We start from the raw sequence: 20,478 nt of genomic DNA, 5'->3' as shown, positions 1-20,478 counted from the left end.
CTCTCTCCTCCCGCTGTTGCAAAACTACAAATCCCAGCATGCCCGGACAGCCATTGGCACATTTATGAAACACTGCTTTATAGATTGCTGACTTTGCAGTGTGGTGCGGATTATAGTGTATTCTCTGAGCAGTTGTTTCCAGCATTCTGTGCGTGTTTTCTAGTGCCTTGTTTCTCGTCAGTCCGAGCATGCTCGGAGTTGTAGTTTTGCTACAGCTGGAGGCACACTGGTTGGGAAACACTGCTTTATAGATTCCTGACTTTTGCAGAATGGTGCGGATTATAGGGTATGCTCCCGGTGTTGTACAGATGCCTATGCAGAGCGTCCTCCTGTCGCTTTTGGCAGAGATGTGACCGCAATTATACACTTTTTAAGGCCCTAATTCACACTACGTAATTTCCACAAGGAAAGTCCAGGCAGAACCCCACTGAAAACAATGGGAGGCTGCTGCACTGGATTTTACGCAGTGCAACATACGTGAATGGGCCCTTACAATTTGTTGTATTCCCAGGCCTGGAGTAGCGTATATTATAGAAGTTATAATAACATGACGAACCGTCATCGCGGCGCTCACATCTCCTCTTTGCGGCCGGAGCGGCGTCGCTCTCGCTGGAAACGTTACTGGCTACGGTGAGGGGGCTCAGGCAGGCGGTATCAGGGGCCCCGTTGATATTCTTCAGACCGATGAGGGTCGAGGAGACACAGTCTGTGAAGGGAAGAGAAGGACATTAGTCGGCGGAAATACACACAACGCAGGTTCTGTAAACAACTGCACAAAGCAGACACTATAATCCGCACTATGCTGCAGAAGTCAGCAATCCATAAAGCAGTGTTTCCCAACCAAGGATCCTCCAGCTGTTGCAAAACTAAAACTCCCAGCATGCCCAGATTGACTAGAAACAAGGCACTGGGAAACACACATAGAATGCTGGAAATAACTACACAGACAATATACTATAATCCGCACCATGCTCCAAATCAGCAATCTGTAAAGCAGTGTTTTCCTAACCAGAGTGCCTCCAGCTGTTTCAAAACTATAACTCCCAGCATGCCCGGACTGATTAGAAACAAGGCAATGGGAAGCACACATAGAATGCTGAAAACAAAGCCACAGAGCATACACTATAATCCGCACCATACTGCAAAAGTCAGCAATCTATAAAGAAGCAGTGTTTCCCAACCAAGGTGCCTTCAGCTGTTGCAAAACTACAACTCCCAGCATGCCCCGACAGCCGTTGGCTGTCGGGGCATGCTGGGAGTTGTAGTTTTGCAATATGGAAAGGGTATTAATCAGCGCAGATCAGCAGCCATGTTTTAATATTGTCTAGATCAGAAGAGAACCACATCTCACCTTGAGTCTGGGAATCGCTCCTCCGCTGGACGGAGACCTCTGCGGTGACCTCGCTGACCGGGGTGCTGACGGCAGAGAACGGGCTGACGCAGCTCATCTCCGAGAAGCCGTTCACCACTTTCTGCAGACCGCTGAGTGCCGAGTAGGAGGAGTCTATCGAGAGGAGGAAAAATACATCAAACCATATGGGGAGACACAGACGTCTGGGGTCATGCGGGTGCCCAGTATGGGGGCGACCTCGTATAAAGGATATATCTAGCCTGATGGAAGCTTCGTACCCGGTTCAGGAAGCCATTTTCCGGTGTCACACAGAAAGCGGCTGAGCGGTGCCGGAGACAAGCCTTGGAGATGGGGGGATGCCGCTGCAGAAAAAAAACAAAACAAGGATTTATATACACCATCTATATACACCAGCTACACTATATGGGCAGACATCATCTACACTGGCACACGGCTCTGCCTATAGGCAAAATAGGCGGCTGCCTAGAGCACCCTCGTGATGGGGGCGCCACTCTGCCCGCCACAAGAAAGTTAAACAGCCACTATCTGAACCACTCGCTCAACCAGCGTCACCACCATAACACCCCCTCTAATGTGTGTCACCCCAGTAGTAAGGAGATTACATGAGGAGGAGGTTTGTTACAGTGTGTCACACCAGTAGTAAGGAGATTACATTAGAAGGGGGTTTGTTACAGTGTGTCACCCCAGTAGTAAGAAGATTACATGAGGAGGGGGTTTGTTACAGTGTGTCACCCCAGTAGTAAGAAGATTACATGAGGAGGAGGTTTGTTACAGTGTGTCACCCCAGTAGTAAGGCGATTACATGAGGAGGGGGTTTGTTACAGTGTGTCACCCCAGTAGTAAGGAGATTACATGAGGAGGAGGTTTGGTACAGTGTGTCACCCCAGTAGTAAGGAGATTACATGAGAAGGGGGTTTGTTACAGTGTGTCACCCCAGTAGTAAGGAGATTACATGAGGAGGAGGTTTGTTACAGTGTGTCACCCCAGTAGTAAGGAGATTACATGAGGAGGGGGTTTGTTACAGTGTGTCACCCCAGTAGTAAGGAGATTACATGAGGAGGAGGTTTGTTACAGTGTGTCACCCCTGTAGTAAGGAGATTACATGAGGAGAAGGTTTGTTACAGTGTGTCACACCAGTAGTAAGGAGATTACATGAGGAGGAGGTTTGTTACAGTGTGTCACCCCAGTAGTAAGGAGATTACATGAGGAGGAGGTTTGTTACAGTGTGTCACCCCAGTAGTAAGGAGATTACATGAGGAGGAGGAGATTTGTTACAGTGTGTCACCCTAGTAGTAGGGAGATTATATGAGGAGGGGGTTGTTACAGTGTGTCACCCCAGTAGTAAGGAGATTACATGAGGAGGAGGAGGAGGTTTGTTACAGTGTGTCACCCTAGTAGTAGGGAGATTACATGAGGAGGGGGTTGTTACAGTGTGTCACCCCAGTAGTAGGGAGATTACATGAGGAGGAGGAGGTTTGTTACAGTGTTATACCCTAGTAGTAAGGAGATTACATGAGGAGGAGGTTTGTTACAGTGTGTCACCCCAGTAGTAAAGCAATTACATGAGGAGATTGTTTGTTACAGTGTGTCACCCCAGTAGGAAGGAGATTACATGAGGAGGGGGTTTGTTACAGTGTGTCACCCCAGTAGTAAGGAGATTACATGAGGAGATGGTTTGTTACAGTGTGTCACCCCAGTAGTAAAGAGATTACATGAGGAGATGGTTTGTTACAGTGTGTCACCCCAGTAGTAAGGAGATTACATGAGGAGATGGTTTGTTACAGTGTGTCACCCCAGTAGTAAGGAGATTACATGAGGAGAAGGTTTGTTACAGTGTGTCACCCTAGTAGTAAGGAGATTACATGAGGAGATGGTTTGTTACAGTGTGTCACCCCAGTAGGAAGGAGATTACATGAGGAGATGGTTTGTTACAGTGTGTCACCCCAGTAGTAAGGTGGGGCGTTTTAAAGGGTAGGCCAGTGGGTGGAGTCAGGGGGTGGCAAAAAATCATTGCACCAGCCCTGACTGGCACCTACAATAGACGTGGCCTATATTTGTAGACATCACCTACACTGGCACCCGTAACAGACGTGACATAATCGGGATGTGTAGACCCGTCCTGTTACCTTCTTCGTCCTGACAGGTTTTCCTCCCCGGACAGTCCCGCGGGCCGGCATTGGGGGTGCTGATCCTGACCGCACTTATGGGACTCACACACTCTTGTTCCACAAATCCGTGGACGACCTTCTGCAGGCCACGAAGCGCAGCAAAGGCCGCTTCCCCTAAGAGATGAAACATCAGGGGCTGAGTACAGGACCGACCTTCACGGACGTAAGAAGTCTAAACCTTGTTCTCTTACCGTTCTCAGCAGAGCAGGCGCTGGATGTGACCCCAACAGTATCCCGGGGCGAAGGCCGGACGCTCTCGTTCAGCCGGGGGGTGGAGGCTGCAGAGACTGTGGAGAAGCAAAGAGTTAACATCATGGATACAATAAGGGTAAGATACATTCCCTGCTAGTGGCGCCTCAGTTGTCGGGTCGCTGATTTGCTCCTAATGGGTTGTGACTGTTCGCACTATGTTGTCACCGGCCTCGGCCACATACGGATCTACTTACCAGACAAAGCCTCTTTAGGTTTCTTCAGCCCAATTCCTTCCTGGACACTGGAGATGGGGGGAGCGGCAACCGCCACAAGAGGACTGACCGACCCCAATTCGGCAAACTCGCTCACCACCCTCTGCAGCCCACCGATCGCCGAATACGAGGGGCCCACTGTGGATCAGGAAACAGGAGACGTCAACTGGATGATGACTATCGGATTTTCTAGACCAGTGTTTCTCAACCAGGTGGCCTCCAGTTGTTGCAAAACTACAACTCCCGGCATGCCCGGACAGCCAACGGCTGTCCGGGCATGCTGGGAGTCGTAGTTTTGCAACAGCTGGAGGCACCCCTGTTTGGGAAACATTGACCTATACTAGATACTACTATATAGTCCAACATGCTGGGAGTTGTAGTTTTCATTTGGGGCAGCTGCGGAGCCACAGGCTGTATCAGGATATGCTGGGAGTTGTAGTTTTGCAACAGCTGGAGGCACACTGGTTAGGAAACACTGCTTTATAGATTGCTGACTTTTGCAGTAAGGTGCGGATTATAGTGTATGCTCTGTGTAGTTATTTCCAGCATTCTGTGTGTGTTTCCTAGTGCCTTGTTTCTAGTCAGTCTGGGCTTGTCGGGAGTTGTAGTTTTGCAGCAGCTGGAGGCATTCTGGTTGGGAAACACTGCTTTATAGATTGCTGACTTTTGCAGTATGGTGCGGATTATAGTGTATGCTGTGTACAGTTGTTTCCAGCATTCTGTGTGTGTTTCCTAGTGCCTTGTTTCTATGGTGCGGATTAGTGTATATTACATATTATCTGCAGTATGGTGCGGATTATATGTATATATGTTTGCAGTATGGTGCGGATTATATGTATATATGTTTGCAGTATGGTGCGGATTATATGTATATATGTTTGCAGTATGGTGCGGATTATATGTATATATGTTTGCAGTATGGTGCGGATTATATGTATATATGTTTGCAGTATGGTGCGGATTATATGTATATATGTTTGCAGTATGGTGCGGATTATATGTATATTTGTTTGCATTATGGTGCGGATTATATGTATATATGTTTGCAGTATAGTGCTCTGTACAGTTGTTTCCAGTATTCTATGTGTGGTTGTCTGTGGCACTGCAGTTCAGGTTCCAGTGAATTGAATGGAGCAGAGCTGTAATACCACACACAACATGAGGACATGGGTGGCGCTGTTTTTGAAATAAATTAGATATCAATTTCTGGATATTCCCTTTAACTCTTCACATCCCCCTGCAGCCCCACGAACCCAGGAATATACGATAAGGGTTTTAGCTATCACTTATCAATCAAGCTATTCGTCATCTAAGGTGTGTACAAGGGCAGAAGACGGGAGAGTGACCCTGACCCATTACCGTTTTCAGAGGACAAGCTGGTGTCATCGCTGTACACAGAGTCCACCGAGGCTATGGTACTGTCATTCAGCTCCGCCTGGAAACTGGAGTCATCTAAAGAGGAGGAAACAGGGTCATTATAGGGGCACTCCAAGGAATTGAAACGTATCCCCTACCCACAGGATATGCGAGACCCCCACAATTTCCCGTACAGGGCCCCCGACTACTTACCCATCCTTGGCACGCTCCGGACCCCACTCTCAGATATGGGCACAAGTGACGGCTCGCTCAGCAGCTGACATGGGACCCCTATCAGGGCTGGTGATTGGCTGAGTGGGCTGTCACTAGCGCTCATCTCAGAAGCTGGGGGCTGGAGAACGCCAAGTAAGGGTAAGTGGCCGGGCCGCGAACAGGAGACCCCTACCCTCTATCCTGTGGACAGTGGATATATGCATCACTTCCCTGGAGTACCCTTTTAAAACAAGGGTGAGGCTGCACTCCAATCTATGACTCTGCACAACTACAACCCCCACCAAGCTCTATCAAAACTAAAGATTTACAAATGTTGCAAAACTCCAAAGGATAGGGGATAAGATGTCTGATCGCGGGGGTCCTGCCGCTGGGGACACCCCGTGATCTCCCTGCTGCACCCGGTGTCGGTTTAGAGTGTCGGGTGAAGCATCAGAGGCTCGTGATGTCACGGCCACGCCCCCTCAATGCAAGTCTATGGGAGGGGGTGTGACGTCACATCACAAACCCCCGCATCCCCAGTCATCCGACACGTAGCGAAGTTCGCTCCGTGCACTGGATGTCTGGGGTGCCGCAGTAGAGATTGCGGGGGTCCCCAGCGGCGGGACCCCTGTGATCAGACATATTATCCCCTAGGGGCGGAGTACCCCTTTAAGGCAAAATGGGAGTAGTTGTTTGGCAACAGAGGCTGTCCAAACATGCTGGGAGTTGTAGTTTTGCAACAGCTGGAGGCACCCTGATTGGGAAACACTGCTGTAAGAAAACGAAGAACAAAAGATCCCAAGAGATCCCATTAACCTTAATGTTACTTGTATATTTTTGTTACTTGATTTTTTAAATCCTGCTAAAAATGTCCTATAACAACACTGCACCAATGATGCTCCGTAGCACGTAAAAAGAGATCCCCGATATATAGATGTATACTCTCTCTCTTTCTATATATGTGTGTGTATATATGTATATATATGTGTGTGTGTGTGTGTATATATATATATATATATATATATATATATATATATATATATATACATATATACATACATACATATACACACACACACACACTTTTTCTCTTGTACCTATTCTAGAGTAGGAGCAAATCCCCATAGCAAACCTTTCCTGCTCTGGACAGTTCCTGACACGTACAGAGGTGTCAGCAGAGAGCACTATGGTCAGACTGGAAAGAACTACACAACTTCCTGTGGAGCATACAGCAGCTGATAAGTACTGGAAGGATTAAGATTTTTTTTTAATAGAAGTAATTTACAAATCTGTATAACTTTCTGGCACCAGTTGATTTAATAAACAAATAGTTTTCCACCGGAGCACCCCTTTAACCCCTTAAGGACGCAGGACGTAAATGTACGTCCTGGTGAGGTGGTACTTAACGCACCAGGACGTACATTTACGTCCTAAGCATAACCGCGGGCATCGGAGCGATGCCCGTGTCATGCGCGGCTGATCCCGGCTGCTAATCGCAGCCAGGGACCCGCCGGCAATGGCCGACGCCCGCGATCTCGCGGGCGTCCGCCATTAACCCCTCAGGTGCCGGGATCAATACAGATCCCGGCATCTGCGGCGGTTCGCGATTTAAATGAACGATCGGATCGCCCGCAGCGCTGCTGCGGGGATCCGATCATTCATAACGCCGCACGGAGGTCCCCTCTCCTTCCTCCGTCCGGCTCCCGGCGTCTCCTGCTCTGGTCTGTGATCGAGCAGACCAGAGCAGAAGATCGCCGATAACACTGATCTGTTCTATGTCCTATACATAGAACAGATCAGTATTAGCAATTATGGTATTGCTATGAATAGTCCCCTATGGGGACTATTCAAGTGTAAAAAAAAATGTAAAAAAATGTAAAAGTAAAAGTTAAAAAAAAGTGAAAAATCCCCTCCCCCAATAAAAAAGTAAAACGTCCGTTTTTTCCTATTTTACCCCCAAAAAGCGTAAAAAACATTTTTTATAGACATATTTGGTATCGCCGCGTGCGTAAATGTCCGAACTATTAAAATAAAATGTTAATGATCCCGTACGGTGAACGGCGTGAACGAAAAAAAATAAAAAAAAGTCCAAAATTCCTACTTTTTTTAATACATTTTATTAAAAAAAAAAATTATAAAAAATGTATTAAAAGTTTTTTATATGCAAATGTGGTATCAAAAAAAAGTACAGATCATGGCGCAAAAAATGGGCCCCCATACCGCCACTTATACGGAAAAATAAAAAAGTTAGAGGTCATCAAAATAAAGGGATTATAAACGTACTAATTTGGTTAAAAAGTTTGTGATTTTTTTTAAGCGCAACAATAATATAAAAGTATGTAATAATGGGTATCATTTTAATCGTATTGACCCTCAGAATAAAGAACACACGTCACTTTTACCATAAATTGTACGGCGTGAAAACAAAACCTTCCAAAATTAGCAAAATTGCGTTTTTCGTTTTAATTTCCCCACAAAAATAGTGTTTTTTGGTTGCGCCATACATTTAATGATATAATGAGTTATGTCATTACAAAGGACAACTGGTCGCGCAAAAAACAAGCCCTCATACTAGTCTGTGGATGAAAATATAAAAGAGTTATGATTTTTAGAAGGCGAGGAGGAAAAAATGAAAACGTAAAAATTAAATTGTCTGAGTCCTTAAGGCCAAAATGGGCTGAGTCCTTAAGGGGTTAAAGCTTAATAAAAACTATATTGATAAAAAACAAAAAAAAAAAAACACAAAGATACATTTTCCCTGATACACTGTAGCAAAGCCAAACGGCTGCACCAGATTGGTAACTAAAGGAGATTATAACCTATTAACCCTTTCCTCCTCTCACCGTTACAGAGGTAACCGGATCTGTCCATCCTCCTGGCCAGCGAGTGTCCGACAGCGATACTGTACATGGTGCGGGAGGAGCTGCTGGATTCGGTGCAGGGGATCTCCTCCATCAGCCTCATCAGCCCCGTCAGGTGGATGTTCGTGGCCGAGGGTCCTGCAAAGAATTAAACAGCAATTAACCCTATATCTACACCAGTGTTTCCCGACCAGGGTGCCTCCCGCTGTAGTAAATCTGCAACTCCCAGCATGCACGGACAGCCTCCGGCTGGAAGTTGTAGTTTTGCAACAGCTGGAGGCACCCTGGTCAGGAAGCACTCTTCTAGACTGTTAACAAAATCCTAAACTTTGATATTTTTAGGTGCACGGAAACCAACAGCAAGCAGGTGTAATATTGATTGCCTTAGAAAAACAGAGCTGATTTCTTCCCGAAACATTGCCACCCCTGTCCTCAGGTCGGTTGTGGTACTGCAGCTCTGTTCTGTTCAAGTGAATGGAGCAGAGTTGTAATACCACACACAACCTGAGGACAGGGGTGAAGCGGTTTCTTGAAGAAATTAGCAGTTTTTTCTAATATATATATATATATATATATATATATATATATTTTTTTTTTTTATTATTATTATTATTTTTTTTTTCCATTTTTAACCCATAAATATCCGATATGGGTTTTAATTATTACTTATATTCAAGCTATGTGGTATGGATATGAAACGCCGATGGTAACTATAGAGTCAATGGACATTTTGGTGCCACTTTACTTAACCCTAGGGCTGAATTCACACATGCAGTTTTCTTACATATCCTCTTTTTTTTTCTACCTCCAAAGCCAATAACGGAATGAAAAGAAATAGTAGATCCTAAAAGGGGTACTCCGGAGGAAAACTAATTTTTTTAAATCAACTGGTGCCAGAAAGTTATAAAGTTTTGTAAATTACTTCTATATAAAAATCTTAATCCTTCTAGTACTTATCAGCTGCTGTATACTACAGCCTTTCCAGTCTCACCACAGTGCTTTCTGCTGACACCTCTGTCCGTGTCAGGAACTGTCCAGAGCAGGGTAGGTTTGCTATGGGATTAGCTTGTACTCTGGACAGTTCCTGGCACGGACAGGTGTCAGCAGAGAGCACTGTGGCCAGACTGGAAAGAACCACACAACTTCCTGTGGAGCATACAGCAGCTGATAAGTACTGGAAGGATTAAGATTTTTATATAGAAGTAATTTACAGATCTGTATAATTTTCTGGAACCAATTCATTTGAGGAAAAAAATAAAATAAATTTCCCCCCTCTCCGGAGTACCCCTTTATGGAAAGACAGCTACTTCTAGGATCCATACTAAAAAGTAAAAAACTGCATGTGTGAATTGCACCCTTTAGATTGACATGTTCCCGTCTGCTCACCTGGCTGTTTGGAGGCGTCAGGACTCTGCGGTGGCGGGATCCATTGTCTGGAGGCCTCCGGCGGCGGATTGTCGTCTTTCTCCTGTTTGACTTTTACGCCTTTTGTTTCGGCAACGACTCCTGAAAAAAGAAATAAATGTAAAAAAAATGAGCTAAATATTTCCAAAAGAAATAGCGCCACACTTGTACGCAGGATGTGTCTGGTATTGCAGCTCAGGTGCATTTACTTCAGAGGAGCTCAAGTGTAATACCGGACGTGACCACTAAGCAGGTGTGGCACTGTCTCTAGATTATAGAGTTTTCAAGCCAATATGCCTCCAGCTATTGTGAAACTACAACTCCCAGCATGTCCGGACAGCCGTCCGGGCATGGTGGTAGTTGTAGTTTTGCAACAGCTGGAGGCACTCTGATCTAGATTGTATTATAAAGAGTTTTTGCTTTTGTTTTAGACCGCTGCCGACACTCACCTTGTGCACATGCACGACCGCTGTCTGGCGTGGAGGTGACCTGTATGGAAGGACTGGGCCGGCAGCCGGGGATCTTCCTCACACAGTTCATGACGCTCATCAGATGGGAGTTTCCGATAGGCTGATCTGCAAGATCACATGATCATATTAACATCAATGGGGCGAGACCCCCCTATACCTGGGACTGAGGGGGGGCGCAAGAAATAGTCCCAAATACTGTATTGGATTGTATGTACAGTATTATACCGCATCATCTATGACTACATCATGACCTGATCTGGGAGTCGGTATGTGGCCCTGTGCTGTGTATGTTTTTGCAGCTGTAAGTGGTACAGCGCCACCTCTGTTCTCAGGTCGTGTGTGGTATTACAACTTGTCTCCATTCACAATACCAAACACAACCTGAGGACAGGGGTGGCGCTGTTTTTTTTCAGGAATCAACAACTTTTCCAATCCTGATAACCCCTTTAATGCTCCATACACAGAAGACGCCTACAAACGTCTCCACTACACCAGACCCCCTCCCCCCCACGTAACACATACCCTCACTGGGGGCCCGGGGCAGCTCCTCTGGGGGTCTCCACAAATCCCGGTGGCCGGGTGAGGAGCTGCTGACTGCGTGAGAGCAGCTGGAGGCTTTCAGAACCGGCCTCTTTGCACCCACGAATACGCCAGGGCGACAGGACAGATCTGAAATGTACAGAAAATACTAAAAAAAAAATACACAAAAAACATTTGCAAAAAAAAACGTTTGGCGCGCAGCAGAGCTGACTGTGCGCAGAAAATTCAGGTTGTGCTGTGGCCCCTCGTGTGCATCCCTACACCATACACAGGTCATCTGTTATATGTAGCAGAGCTGACTGTGTGTGGAGCTCCAGGTTGTGCTGTGGCCACTCGGTGTGCAGCCCCTATCCCATACACATGTCATCTGTTATATGTAGCAGAGTTGACACTGCGTGGAGCTCCAAGTTGTGCTGTGGCCCCTCGTGTGTATCCCCTACCCCATACACTGGATATATGTTATATGCAGCAGAGCTGACTGTGCGTGGAGCTCCAGGTTGTGCTGTGGCCCCTCGGTGTGCATCCCTATCCCATACACATGTCATCTGTTATATGTACTAGCGCTGACTGTGTGTGGAGCTCCAGGTTGTGCTGTGGCCCCTCGGTGTGTACTCCTTTGCCATACACTGGATATCTGTTATATGCAGCAGAGCTGACTGTGTGTGGAGCTCCAGGTTGTGCTGTGGCCCCTCTGAGTGCATCCCTACCCAATACAAAGGTCATCTGTTATATGTAGCAGAGCTGACTGTGCATGAAGCTCCAGGTTGTGCTGTGGCCCTTCGGTGTGTACTCCTTTGCCATACACTGGATATCTGTTATATGTAGCAGCGCTGACTGTGTGTGGAGCTCCAGGTTGTGCTGTGGCCCCTCGGTGTGCATCCCTACCCCATACACAGGTCATCTGTTATATGTAGCAGACCTGACTGTGCGTGGAGCTCCACGTTGTGCTGTGGCCCCTCGGTGTGCATCCCTTTGCCATACACTGGATATCTGTTATATGCAGCAGAGCTGACTGTGTGTGGAGCTCCAGGTTGTATTGTTGCCCCTCGGTGTGCAGCTCCTACCCCATATACTGGATATATGTTATATGCAGCAGAGCTGACTGTGTGTGGAGCTTCAGGTTGTACTGTTGCCCCTCAGTGTGCAGCTCCTACCCCATACACTGGATATATGTTATATGCAGCAGAGCTGACTGTGTCTGGAGCTCCAGGTTGTGCTGTGGCCCCTCTGTGTGCAGCCCCTACCCCATACACAGGTCATCTATTATATGCAGCAGAGTTGACTGGGTGTGGAAGTCCAGGTTGTGCTGTGGCCCCTTGGTGAGCAGCCTCTACCCCATACACAGGTCATCTATTATATGCAGCAGAGCTGACTGTGTGTGGAGCTCCAGGTTGTGCTGTGGCCCCTCTGTGTGGATCCCTACCCCATACACTGGTCATCTGTTATATGCAGCAGAGCTGACTGTGTGTGGAGCTCCAGGTTGTGCTGTGGCCCCTCTGTGTGGATCCCTACCCCATACACTGGTCATCTGTTATATGCAGCAGAGCTGACTGTGTGTGGAGCTCCAGGTTGTGCTGTGGCCCCTCTGTGTGGATCCCTACCCCATACACTGGTCATCTGTTATATGCAGCAGAGTTGACTGGGTGTGGAAGTCCAGGTTGTGCTGTGGCCCCTTGGTGAGCAGCCTCTACCCCATACACAGGTCATCTATTATATGCAGCAGAGCTGACTGTGTGTGGAGCTCCAGGTTGTGCTGTGGCCCCTCTGTGTGGATCCCTACCCCATACACTGGTCATCTGTTATATGCAGCAGAGCTGACTGTGTGTGGAGCTCCAGGTTGTGCTGTGGCCCCTCTGTGTGGATCCCTACCCCATACACTGGTCATCTGTTATATGCAGCAGAGCTGACTGTGTGTGGAGCACCAGGTTGTGCTGTGGCCCCTCTGTGTGCATCCCTACCCCATACACTGGTCATCTGTTATATGCAGCAGAGCTGACTGTGTGTGGAGCTCCAGGTTGTGCTGTGGCCCCTCGGTGTGCAGCCTCTACCCCATACACAGGACGTCTGTCATAGTATAACCTACATCTTACCGTCAGAGTGGGTTCTCTTCACCCCCAGCTCCGCAGTGTTGGGGGATGCAGCCATGTTCTGCCCCCCGGACACACGGGACTGGATCTTCTCCAGACACCTCCCCAGGGCCGACAGAGGAACATTACCCCTATGTAACTCTGAAGTGGATGAAACATGGAAGTCACTAATAATAAACCAGCACCACAGGGCACCGCAGAATACACTGCCATCTACTCACCGTCTCTGCTCGCCCGCATACTCTGACCGTCCCTGTGCTGGGCTGCGCCATTGGTGACCGCTACAGTGAAAGGATTGGGCTGAGGGGCCGGGGGCTCCCTGTGTGATCTGACCGAGGGGTCTGTGAGAAAACAGCAAAGAGATAAAGTAAATTGAAAGGGTTATTATTTTTAAAAGTTAAAAGCGGAAAAAAGGAAAGTGTAAAAACGGGAAAACGCTCGGTCCTTAAGGGGTTAAATAACTTACTAATATATCATTGATTTATATCTGACATTACGTCATTGATATTCTTTATATAATGTCATTTATATTATGGTCTGCTTTCTATTACACTCCTTAAAGGAGATGTCCGGTGCAGAATTTTCCTATTCCATCCTGCCCAGGCTGCAAAAAAGGAGAAAACAAACTTTCACTTACCTTCTTATGTTCCCCCGGAGCTCCGCAACAGCTGATTGGTCAGCCAAGCTGCCTGCTTCCTATTTCCTTTAGTCTGGGACGTCACACGGCGCTACAGCCCATCACCCTCCGCAGCGATGTCCTGCCTCGGCTGGTGATAGGCTGAAGCGCCGTGTGATGTTCCGGGCTAAAAGGAAGTAGGAAGCAGGCAGCCCGGCCGACCAATCAGCTGCTGCAGAGCTCTGGGGGAACGTAGGAAGGTAAGTGAAAGTTTGTTTTCTCTTTTTTTGCAGCCCGGGCAGGACGGAATAGAAAAAGTCTGCACCGGACATCTCCTTTAAAGGGTACCTTTCATCAAAAAAACTTTTGATATATTATAGTTTAATGTATGCAGAATAACTTTCCAATAGCATGTTATTAGAAAATATGTTTCTTTCTATTTAATTTTCCACTTTGAAAAAATGACCACTAGGGGTCTCCCTACCAGTCCTTTTTTATAGATTTCAGACTCATGCAGGAGTCCTAAATCTCAGACTGCAGCTGGGACACAGGCAAACTCCCTGGCAGTGAGCAGTGCTGAGTTTGTCTGTGTCCCGGCTGCAGTCTGAGATTTAGGACTCCTTCATGAGTCTGAAATCTATAAAAAAGGACTGGTAGGGAGGCCCCTAGTGGTCATTTTTTCAAAGTGGAAAATTAAATAGAAAGAAGCATATTTTTTAATAACATGCTATTGGAAAGTTATTCTGCATACATTAATCTATAATATATAAAGTTTTTTTTTGATGAAAGGTCCCCTTTAATGTTAATCAATTGTAACCAATAAATGTACAGATCATTTTTATAATAACTGCGTTATTATTTTATTATATTGCAAAAGTTACTTCCACCACTACTTCATAGAACTCATATCTGGGAAAATAGTCAGGCCCAGATATGGTGAATTGCATTGTTTGTATATTTTTGGCAATTCATATTGGTCCTATTTTTTATATTTTTGTTGACCATAATTAATAATTCATAAATTAGTCATTACCCTAACAAGTCACACTGGGCCCTTGGTGCCTAAGGGGGCCCCAGGGCAAATCTATCCCATAAGAGACCAGTAGTATAAATGGCACATGGGGCCCTGAAGCCTGGAGAGATGTGGTTCTCTTCTGATCAAGACAACATTAAAACATGGCTGCTGATCGGCACTGATCAATATCCTATCCAGATTGCAAAACTACAACTCACAGCATGCCCGGACAGCCAACGGCTGTCCGGGCATGCTGGGAGTTGTAGTTTTACAACAGCTGCAGGCACCCTTGTTGGGAAAACACTGCTTTATAGATTGGTGACTTTGGCAGTACGGTGCGGATTATAGTGTATTCTCTGTGAATTTGTTTTCAGCATTCTATGTGTGTTTCCCAGTGTCTTGTTTCTAGTCAGTCCGGGCATGCTGGGAGCTGTAGTTTTGCAACAGCGGCAGGCACCCTTGTTGGGAAAACACTGCTTTATAGATTGGTGACTTTGGCAGTACTGTGCGGATTATAGTGTATTCTCTGTGCATTTGGTTTCCGCATTCTATGTGTGCTTCCCAGTGTCTTGTTTCTAGTCAGTCCAGGCATGCTGGGAATTGTAGTTTTGCAACAGCTGATTGGGAGACAATGCTGTATAGATTGCTGACTTTTGTAGTATGGTGCGGATTATAGTATATTCTCTGTGCAGATGTTTCCAGCATTTTATGTGAGCTTCCCAGTGCCTTGTTTCTAATCAGCCTGAGCATGCAACAGCTGGAGGCACTCTGGTTGGGAAACATTGTTTTATAGATTGCCGACTTTTGCAGTATGGTGCGGATTATAGTGTATTCTCTGTGCATTTTGTTTCCAGCATTTTATGTGTGCTTCCCAGTGTCTTGTTTCTAGTCAGTCCGGGCATGCTGGGAATTGTAGTTTTGCAACAGCTGGAGGCACCCTGGTTAGGAAACACAGCTTTATAGATTGCAGTAAAGTTACCTGCACAGACTCTGCTCATATCTACGCCCCATCGGGTGGTGGACAATGTGCTGCTGTAAGGCCGGGGGCGGCTGGCAGTGATCTCCTTCAGGCAGTTCGCCAGTCTGTGTAAGGGGGAGCTCCCCGGGGGTACATCTGTGAACATAAAAGGAGGGTGGGATTACAGCAGAGAAATGAGGGTCCTGTATATAGGAACAGTTAAAGCCGTCCTCTGACTTCATAAGAATAGCCAAAGCAATGGAGTCCTAATGGAGCACAGCTGCAGTGTAAAGCACAGAGAAAAGGCTGGCGAGACAGTCCTAGATAATGCACTTCTAAGTATACATAACAATGCACACAGTTCTACAGGAGATAAGGACTATAAGTGATACCTGCAGGGGATCTCAGCGGAGAGGCCGCCAGCCTCCAGTGCTCTCTCTCTGCCGGCGCTGACATGGAGGAGGACGACGCCGGGGAGTGATGCACTTTTCTGCCGTACACAGGGGACTCCGCCATCTCTCGCTCACTCCCAGAATCCTCTGCAAGAGAAGAAAAGGCAACTCTAATATTCATGAACTATGCATTATATTCCATTATAGTAACATATCAGGCCTCCGATATGTAATCTAAGTTTGTTTGGCTGTCCAGGCATGCTGGGAGTTGTAGTATTGCAACAGATGGAGGCGCCCTGGTTGGGAAACACTATACATAAAACATACTAGCTCGATGTACTAGCTAAAAAAGGACTACAAATATATATATCTATATAAATAAATAAAAAAAAATAAATATATATATATATATATATATATATATATATATATACACACACACACACACACACACACACACACACACACACACACACACAGACACGTATGCTGGACATAATTGTTTGCTGGAACAAACAAATGAAGCTACCTAGTGGGAGATCGCTCTGTACAACATACACGGAGCTGACAGCTGCGGGATCTGAATAAGCAACTTTAGCGCCGACATTGTACAACAGCCGCAGGACGCTCTATTGGGTCCGTCGCAGCACGAGACCAGCGGCCGAGGGATTGGTGAGATATTATGTAACAACCATACAGGCGATTATTTTCAGTTTTTTTTTTTTTGCAAGATTGTTTCAACCATCTACATATTATCATGTATAGGTAGCATTTAGATGCACCTGGGAGGCCAGCAGCTCATCAGCCTACATAGGTGGGGCTTATAGCCGGCCTCCCTCCTCCCATTGTATGTGTGCTCACTCACACTGGAGGTAACACTCGGAGCAGTCTATAAGTCGGAACAAAAGCTTTCGTAATTGCGCATTGGTCCCTGGTTTTTTGCTTATCACACACAGGTAGGATTAGTGTTTGGTCTCGCGCCACTTGAGAAACCTTGGCGTTGGTGTGCGGGCTCAGGTATGTCCTTCATATAAGGATATACTGGCTGAGGTCTCAATTTTACATCAGCTTTGAGGGTCATTGTCTACATCTACCACAGTAGTGCACCTATGTTTGTATTTGTCGTGTTTTTGTACTACTGTACTATATATGTTTACATCCACACACCAATTCATCGGGGAAGGATGCTATTGTGGTTCTTGTGGTCGGTTGCAGGCATCCTCCATTGTATGCATTGTTTGCTGGGGATCGCCCATAGCAACAGACCATAAGTGTAAAACGTGCTATTCCTTAGTATAAATGCACATCCGCACTTGGTTTGAGCACTTCCTGACATCTTTGACCACATTCTTTTAGTCGTGTTTACTTTCTAATCATCTACACGGTCACACTATATATCAACCTGCCGGATTACCAGAGGTCCAAACTATCAGTTACAAGTTCATCTTACATCAACACCTGAAAAATGTATAGCAGTGATTCATCTAGAATCATTATTCTACCATTAGGGCCCAATGGTAGATAAATACAATATCAGTGCATTATTTATGTTTTATTTATATATATACAGTGATCCCTCAACTTACAATGGCCTCAACATACAATAGTTTCAACATACAATGGTCCAGAAAAGACCATTGTAAGTTGAAACCAGACTCAACATACAATGTACGGACAGTCCAGATCTGTGAAACGTGTCAATAGCTGGAAGAACTGACCAATCAGAATGGACATTTCACTGGTAAAACACCTGTATTACTGAAGTGTATGCACTGACTGATGTCTGGTAGCACCCCCTACAGTACAGGGAGGTATTACATGTTCTGTACTCTTTACCTGTATTACTGAAGTGTATGCACTGACTGATGTCTGGTAGCACCCCCTACAGTACAGGGAGGTATTACATGTTCTGTACTCTTTACCTGTATTACTGAAGTGTATGCACTGACTGGTGTCTGGTAGCGCCCCCTACAGTACAGGGAGGTATTACATGTTCTGTACACTTTACCTATATTACTGAAGTGCATGCACTGACTGGTGTCTGGTAGCACCCCCTACAGTACAGGGAGGTATTACATGTTCTGTACTCTTTACCTGTATTACTGAAGTGTATGCACTGACTGGTGTCTGGTAGCGACCCCTACAGTACAGGGAGGTATTACATGTTCTGTACTCTTTACCTGTATTACTGAAGTGTATGCACTGACTGGTGTCTGGTAGCGCCCCCTACAGCACAGAGAGGTATTACATGTTCTGTACTCTTTACCTGCATTACTGAAGTGTATGCACTGACTGGTGTCTGGTAGTGCCACCTACAGTACAGAGAGGTATTACCTGTTCTATATACTTTACCTGTACCAGGACACCAGGCTCCATGTTACTTTTTTAGGACACTGTGTACTGTACAGGACCCCGAGGAAGCTCCTGTCCTCTACATAGACCAGTGTTTCCCAAGCAGGGTGCCCCCAGCTGTTGCAAAACTACAACTCCCAGCATGTCCGGACAGCCTTTGGCTGTCCGGACATGCTGGGAGTTGTAGTTTTGCAACAGCTGGAGGCTTCCTGCTTGGGAAACACTGACATAGTGATTTACAGCTCCCAGCAGATCTTTATTACTTTTATATGTAAGAATTTGCTTTATCTGTATTAGTTATCTACTTATTTTTCTTTAATCCTCACTTTTTCCTATTTTTGGATGACATTTTGGTGCTTCAGAACCAATTACCAGGTTTCCATAGAGTTCTGGTCTAAACATACAATATTAATTCTATGAAATTGAAGCGCGGTCTTTTGTAAATGCCATTATGCACCATTTTTAATGGTATTGTATCTAATTTACAAATCTGTTTAACTTTCAGGCACCAGTTGATTTGAAAACATTTGTTTTCTACTTGTTTCCACCAGAGTTCCCCTTTAAGCCACTGTTTCCCAACCAGGGTGCCTCCTGCTGTTGCCTTCGGCTGTCCGGGCATGCTGGGAGTTGTAGTATTGCAACAGCTGGAGGCACCCCGGTTGGGAAACCCAGACTTAAAGGGGTATTCCAGGCAAAAACTTTTTTTTTTTTTATATATCAACTGGCTCCGGAAAGTTAAACAGATTTGTAAATTACTTCTATTAAAAAATCTTAATCCTTCCAATAGTTATTAGCTTCTGAAGTTTTCTGTCTAACTGCTCAATGATGATGTCACGTCCCGGGAGCTGTGCATGATGGGAGAATATCCCTTGCATGATGGGAAAATATCCCCATAGGAGCTGGACAGCTACCGAGACGTGAGTCATCAGAAAGCAGTTAGACAGAAAACAGCAAATCAACTTCAGAAGCTAATAACTATTGGAAGGATTAAGATTTTTTAATAGAAGTAATTTACAAATCTGTTTAACTTTCCGAAGCCAGTTGATATATAAAAAAAAGTTTTTGCCTGGAATATCCCTTTAAGCAAATGTTATCTGTTGCAAAACTACAACTCCCAGCATGTCTGAACAGCCAAAGGCATGTTGGGAGTTGTAGTTTTGCAACAGCTGGAGGCCCCCCGCTGCTCTAATATGACACTTTACATAAGATACAGACCTTGTTTGATCTTTATCTTCAGATCCCCCAGACCGGTGCAGTTGGCTCCAGGACTGGCAGACGCGGGGGAGACACTGGGGTTCCGGGGGGAGGCACCGGTCGAGCGTCTCCGTGACGTCCCACCTATACGGAGGGGTCAGAAGTGTATAAAGTGCAACGGCCACATTGTACAGTTATAATGTTATTTACCAGGAGATGGCGCTCTCACTCACCTCCAGAGCCAGGTCTCCTGCTGCCATAGTCAGGAGTCACATGATCCCGGGGTCCTGGGCTGTACGGTGGGGTCTTAGGATGGTGGGCAATGAGGGGCTTCATAGGAGGGATCTCTCTGTGCCGTCCGATCAGGGGGTGAGTAGAAAACTCTTCTGCGGGAGACAATATCGTCATTTACAATGTGAACAGTAAAAAAAAAAAAAAAAAAATCAAAAAAAATCATTAACCCCTTAAGGACACAGAAAATTGTAATTTTGCAATTTTTGGGACGTTTAGTTCTGACGTTTCGTTCGGACGATGTTTTCTTTATTAAGTGGGTAAATACGATAACAATGATGCCCATGGTTTCTGATCTAGACAATATTAAAACATGGCTGCTGATCTGCACTGATCAATTTCCTTTCCAGATTGCAAAACTACAACTCCCAGCATGCCCGGACAGCCAACGGCTGTCCGGGCATGCTGGGAGTTGTAGTTTTACAACATCTGGAGGTCCGCAGGTTGAAGACCACTGCCATAGAGTATAAGGCAGACTAGTTGTTATGGAGACACAGCTGGTAGTGGTAGTTTTGCAACAGGTGAAGGCACCTTGGTTGGCAAACACTGCTTCTTTATAGATTGCTGACTTTAGCAGTATGGTGCGGATTATAGTGTATGCTCTCTGTGCAGGGGTTTCCAGCATTGTATGTGTGCTTCCCAGTGCCTTGTTTCTAATTAGTACAGGCATGCCGGGAGTTGTAGTTTTGCAGCAGCTGGAGGCACCCTGGTTAGGAAACATTGCT

The 20,478-nt window shown here is 46.0% G+C and overlaps 1 protein-coding gene across 4 annotated transcripts in view; it reads right to left on the bottom strand.

Moving 5' to 3' along the window:
- LOC130272835 (uncharacterized) overlaps positions 1–20,478 on the bottom strand; it is a 92,241-nt gene that overhangs the window by 9,808 nt on the left and 61,955 nt on the right. For all 4 annotated transcript variants that reach the window (XM_056518775.1, XM_056518774.1, XM_056518773.1 and 1 more), the window contains 17 exons: positions 19,696–19,848; positions 19,484–19,606; positions 15,917–16,063; positions 15,546–15,680; positions 13,157–13,276; positions 12,939–13,076; positions 10,831–10,977; positions 10,288–10,413; positions 9,821–9,940; positions 8,417–8,572; positions 5,364–5,456; positions 3,987–4,142; positions 3,732–3,827; positions 3,499–3,654; positions 1,630–1,713; positions 1,352–1,504; positions 557–706 (listed from right to left, as the gene is read on the bottom strand). In XM_056518775.1, the coding sequence (XP_056374750.1) occupies positions 557–706; positions 1,352–1,504; positions 1,630–1,713; positions 3,499–3,654; positions 3,732–3,827; positions 3,987–4,142; positions 5,364–5,456; positions 8,417–8,572; positions 9,821–9,940; positions 10,288–10,413; positions 10,831–10,977; positions 12,939–13,076; positions 13,157–13,276; positions 15,546–15,680; positions 15,917–16,063; positions 19,484–19,606; positions 19,696–19,848 (2,253 nt within the window). The remainder of the gene's footprint in view (positions 1–556; positions 707–1,351; positions 1,505–1,629; positions 1,714–3,498; positions 3,655–3,731; positions 3,828–3,986; positions 4,143–5,363; positions 5,457–8,416; positions 8,573–9,820; positions 9,941–10,287; positions 10,414–10,830; positions 10,978–12,938; positions 13,077–13,156; positions 13,277–15,545; positions 15,681–15,916; positions 16,064–19,483; positions 19,607–19,695; positions 19,849–20,478) is intronic.

This window comes from Hyla sarda, chromosome 5 (genome assembly GCF_029499605.1).
Source record: "Hyla sarda isolate aHylSar1 chromosome 5, aHylSar1.hap1, whole genome shotgun sequence".
NCBI lineage: Eukaryota > Metazoa > Chordata > Amphibia > Anura > Hylidae > Hyla > Hyla sarda.
The sequence above is the reverse complement of the archived record's forward strand: the minus strand, read 5'-3'. Positions and strand labels throughout refer to the sequence as shown.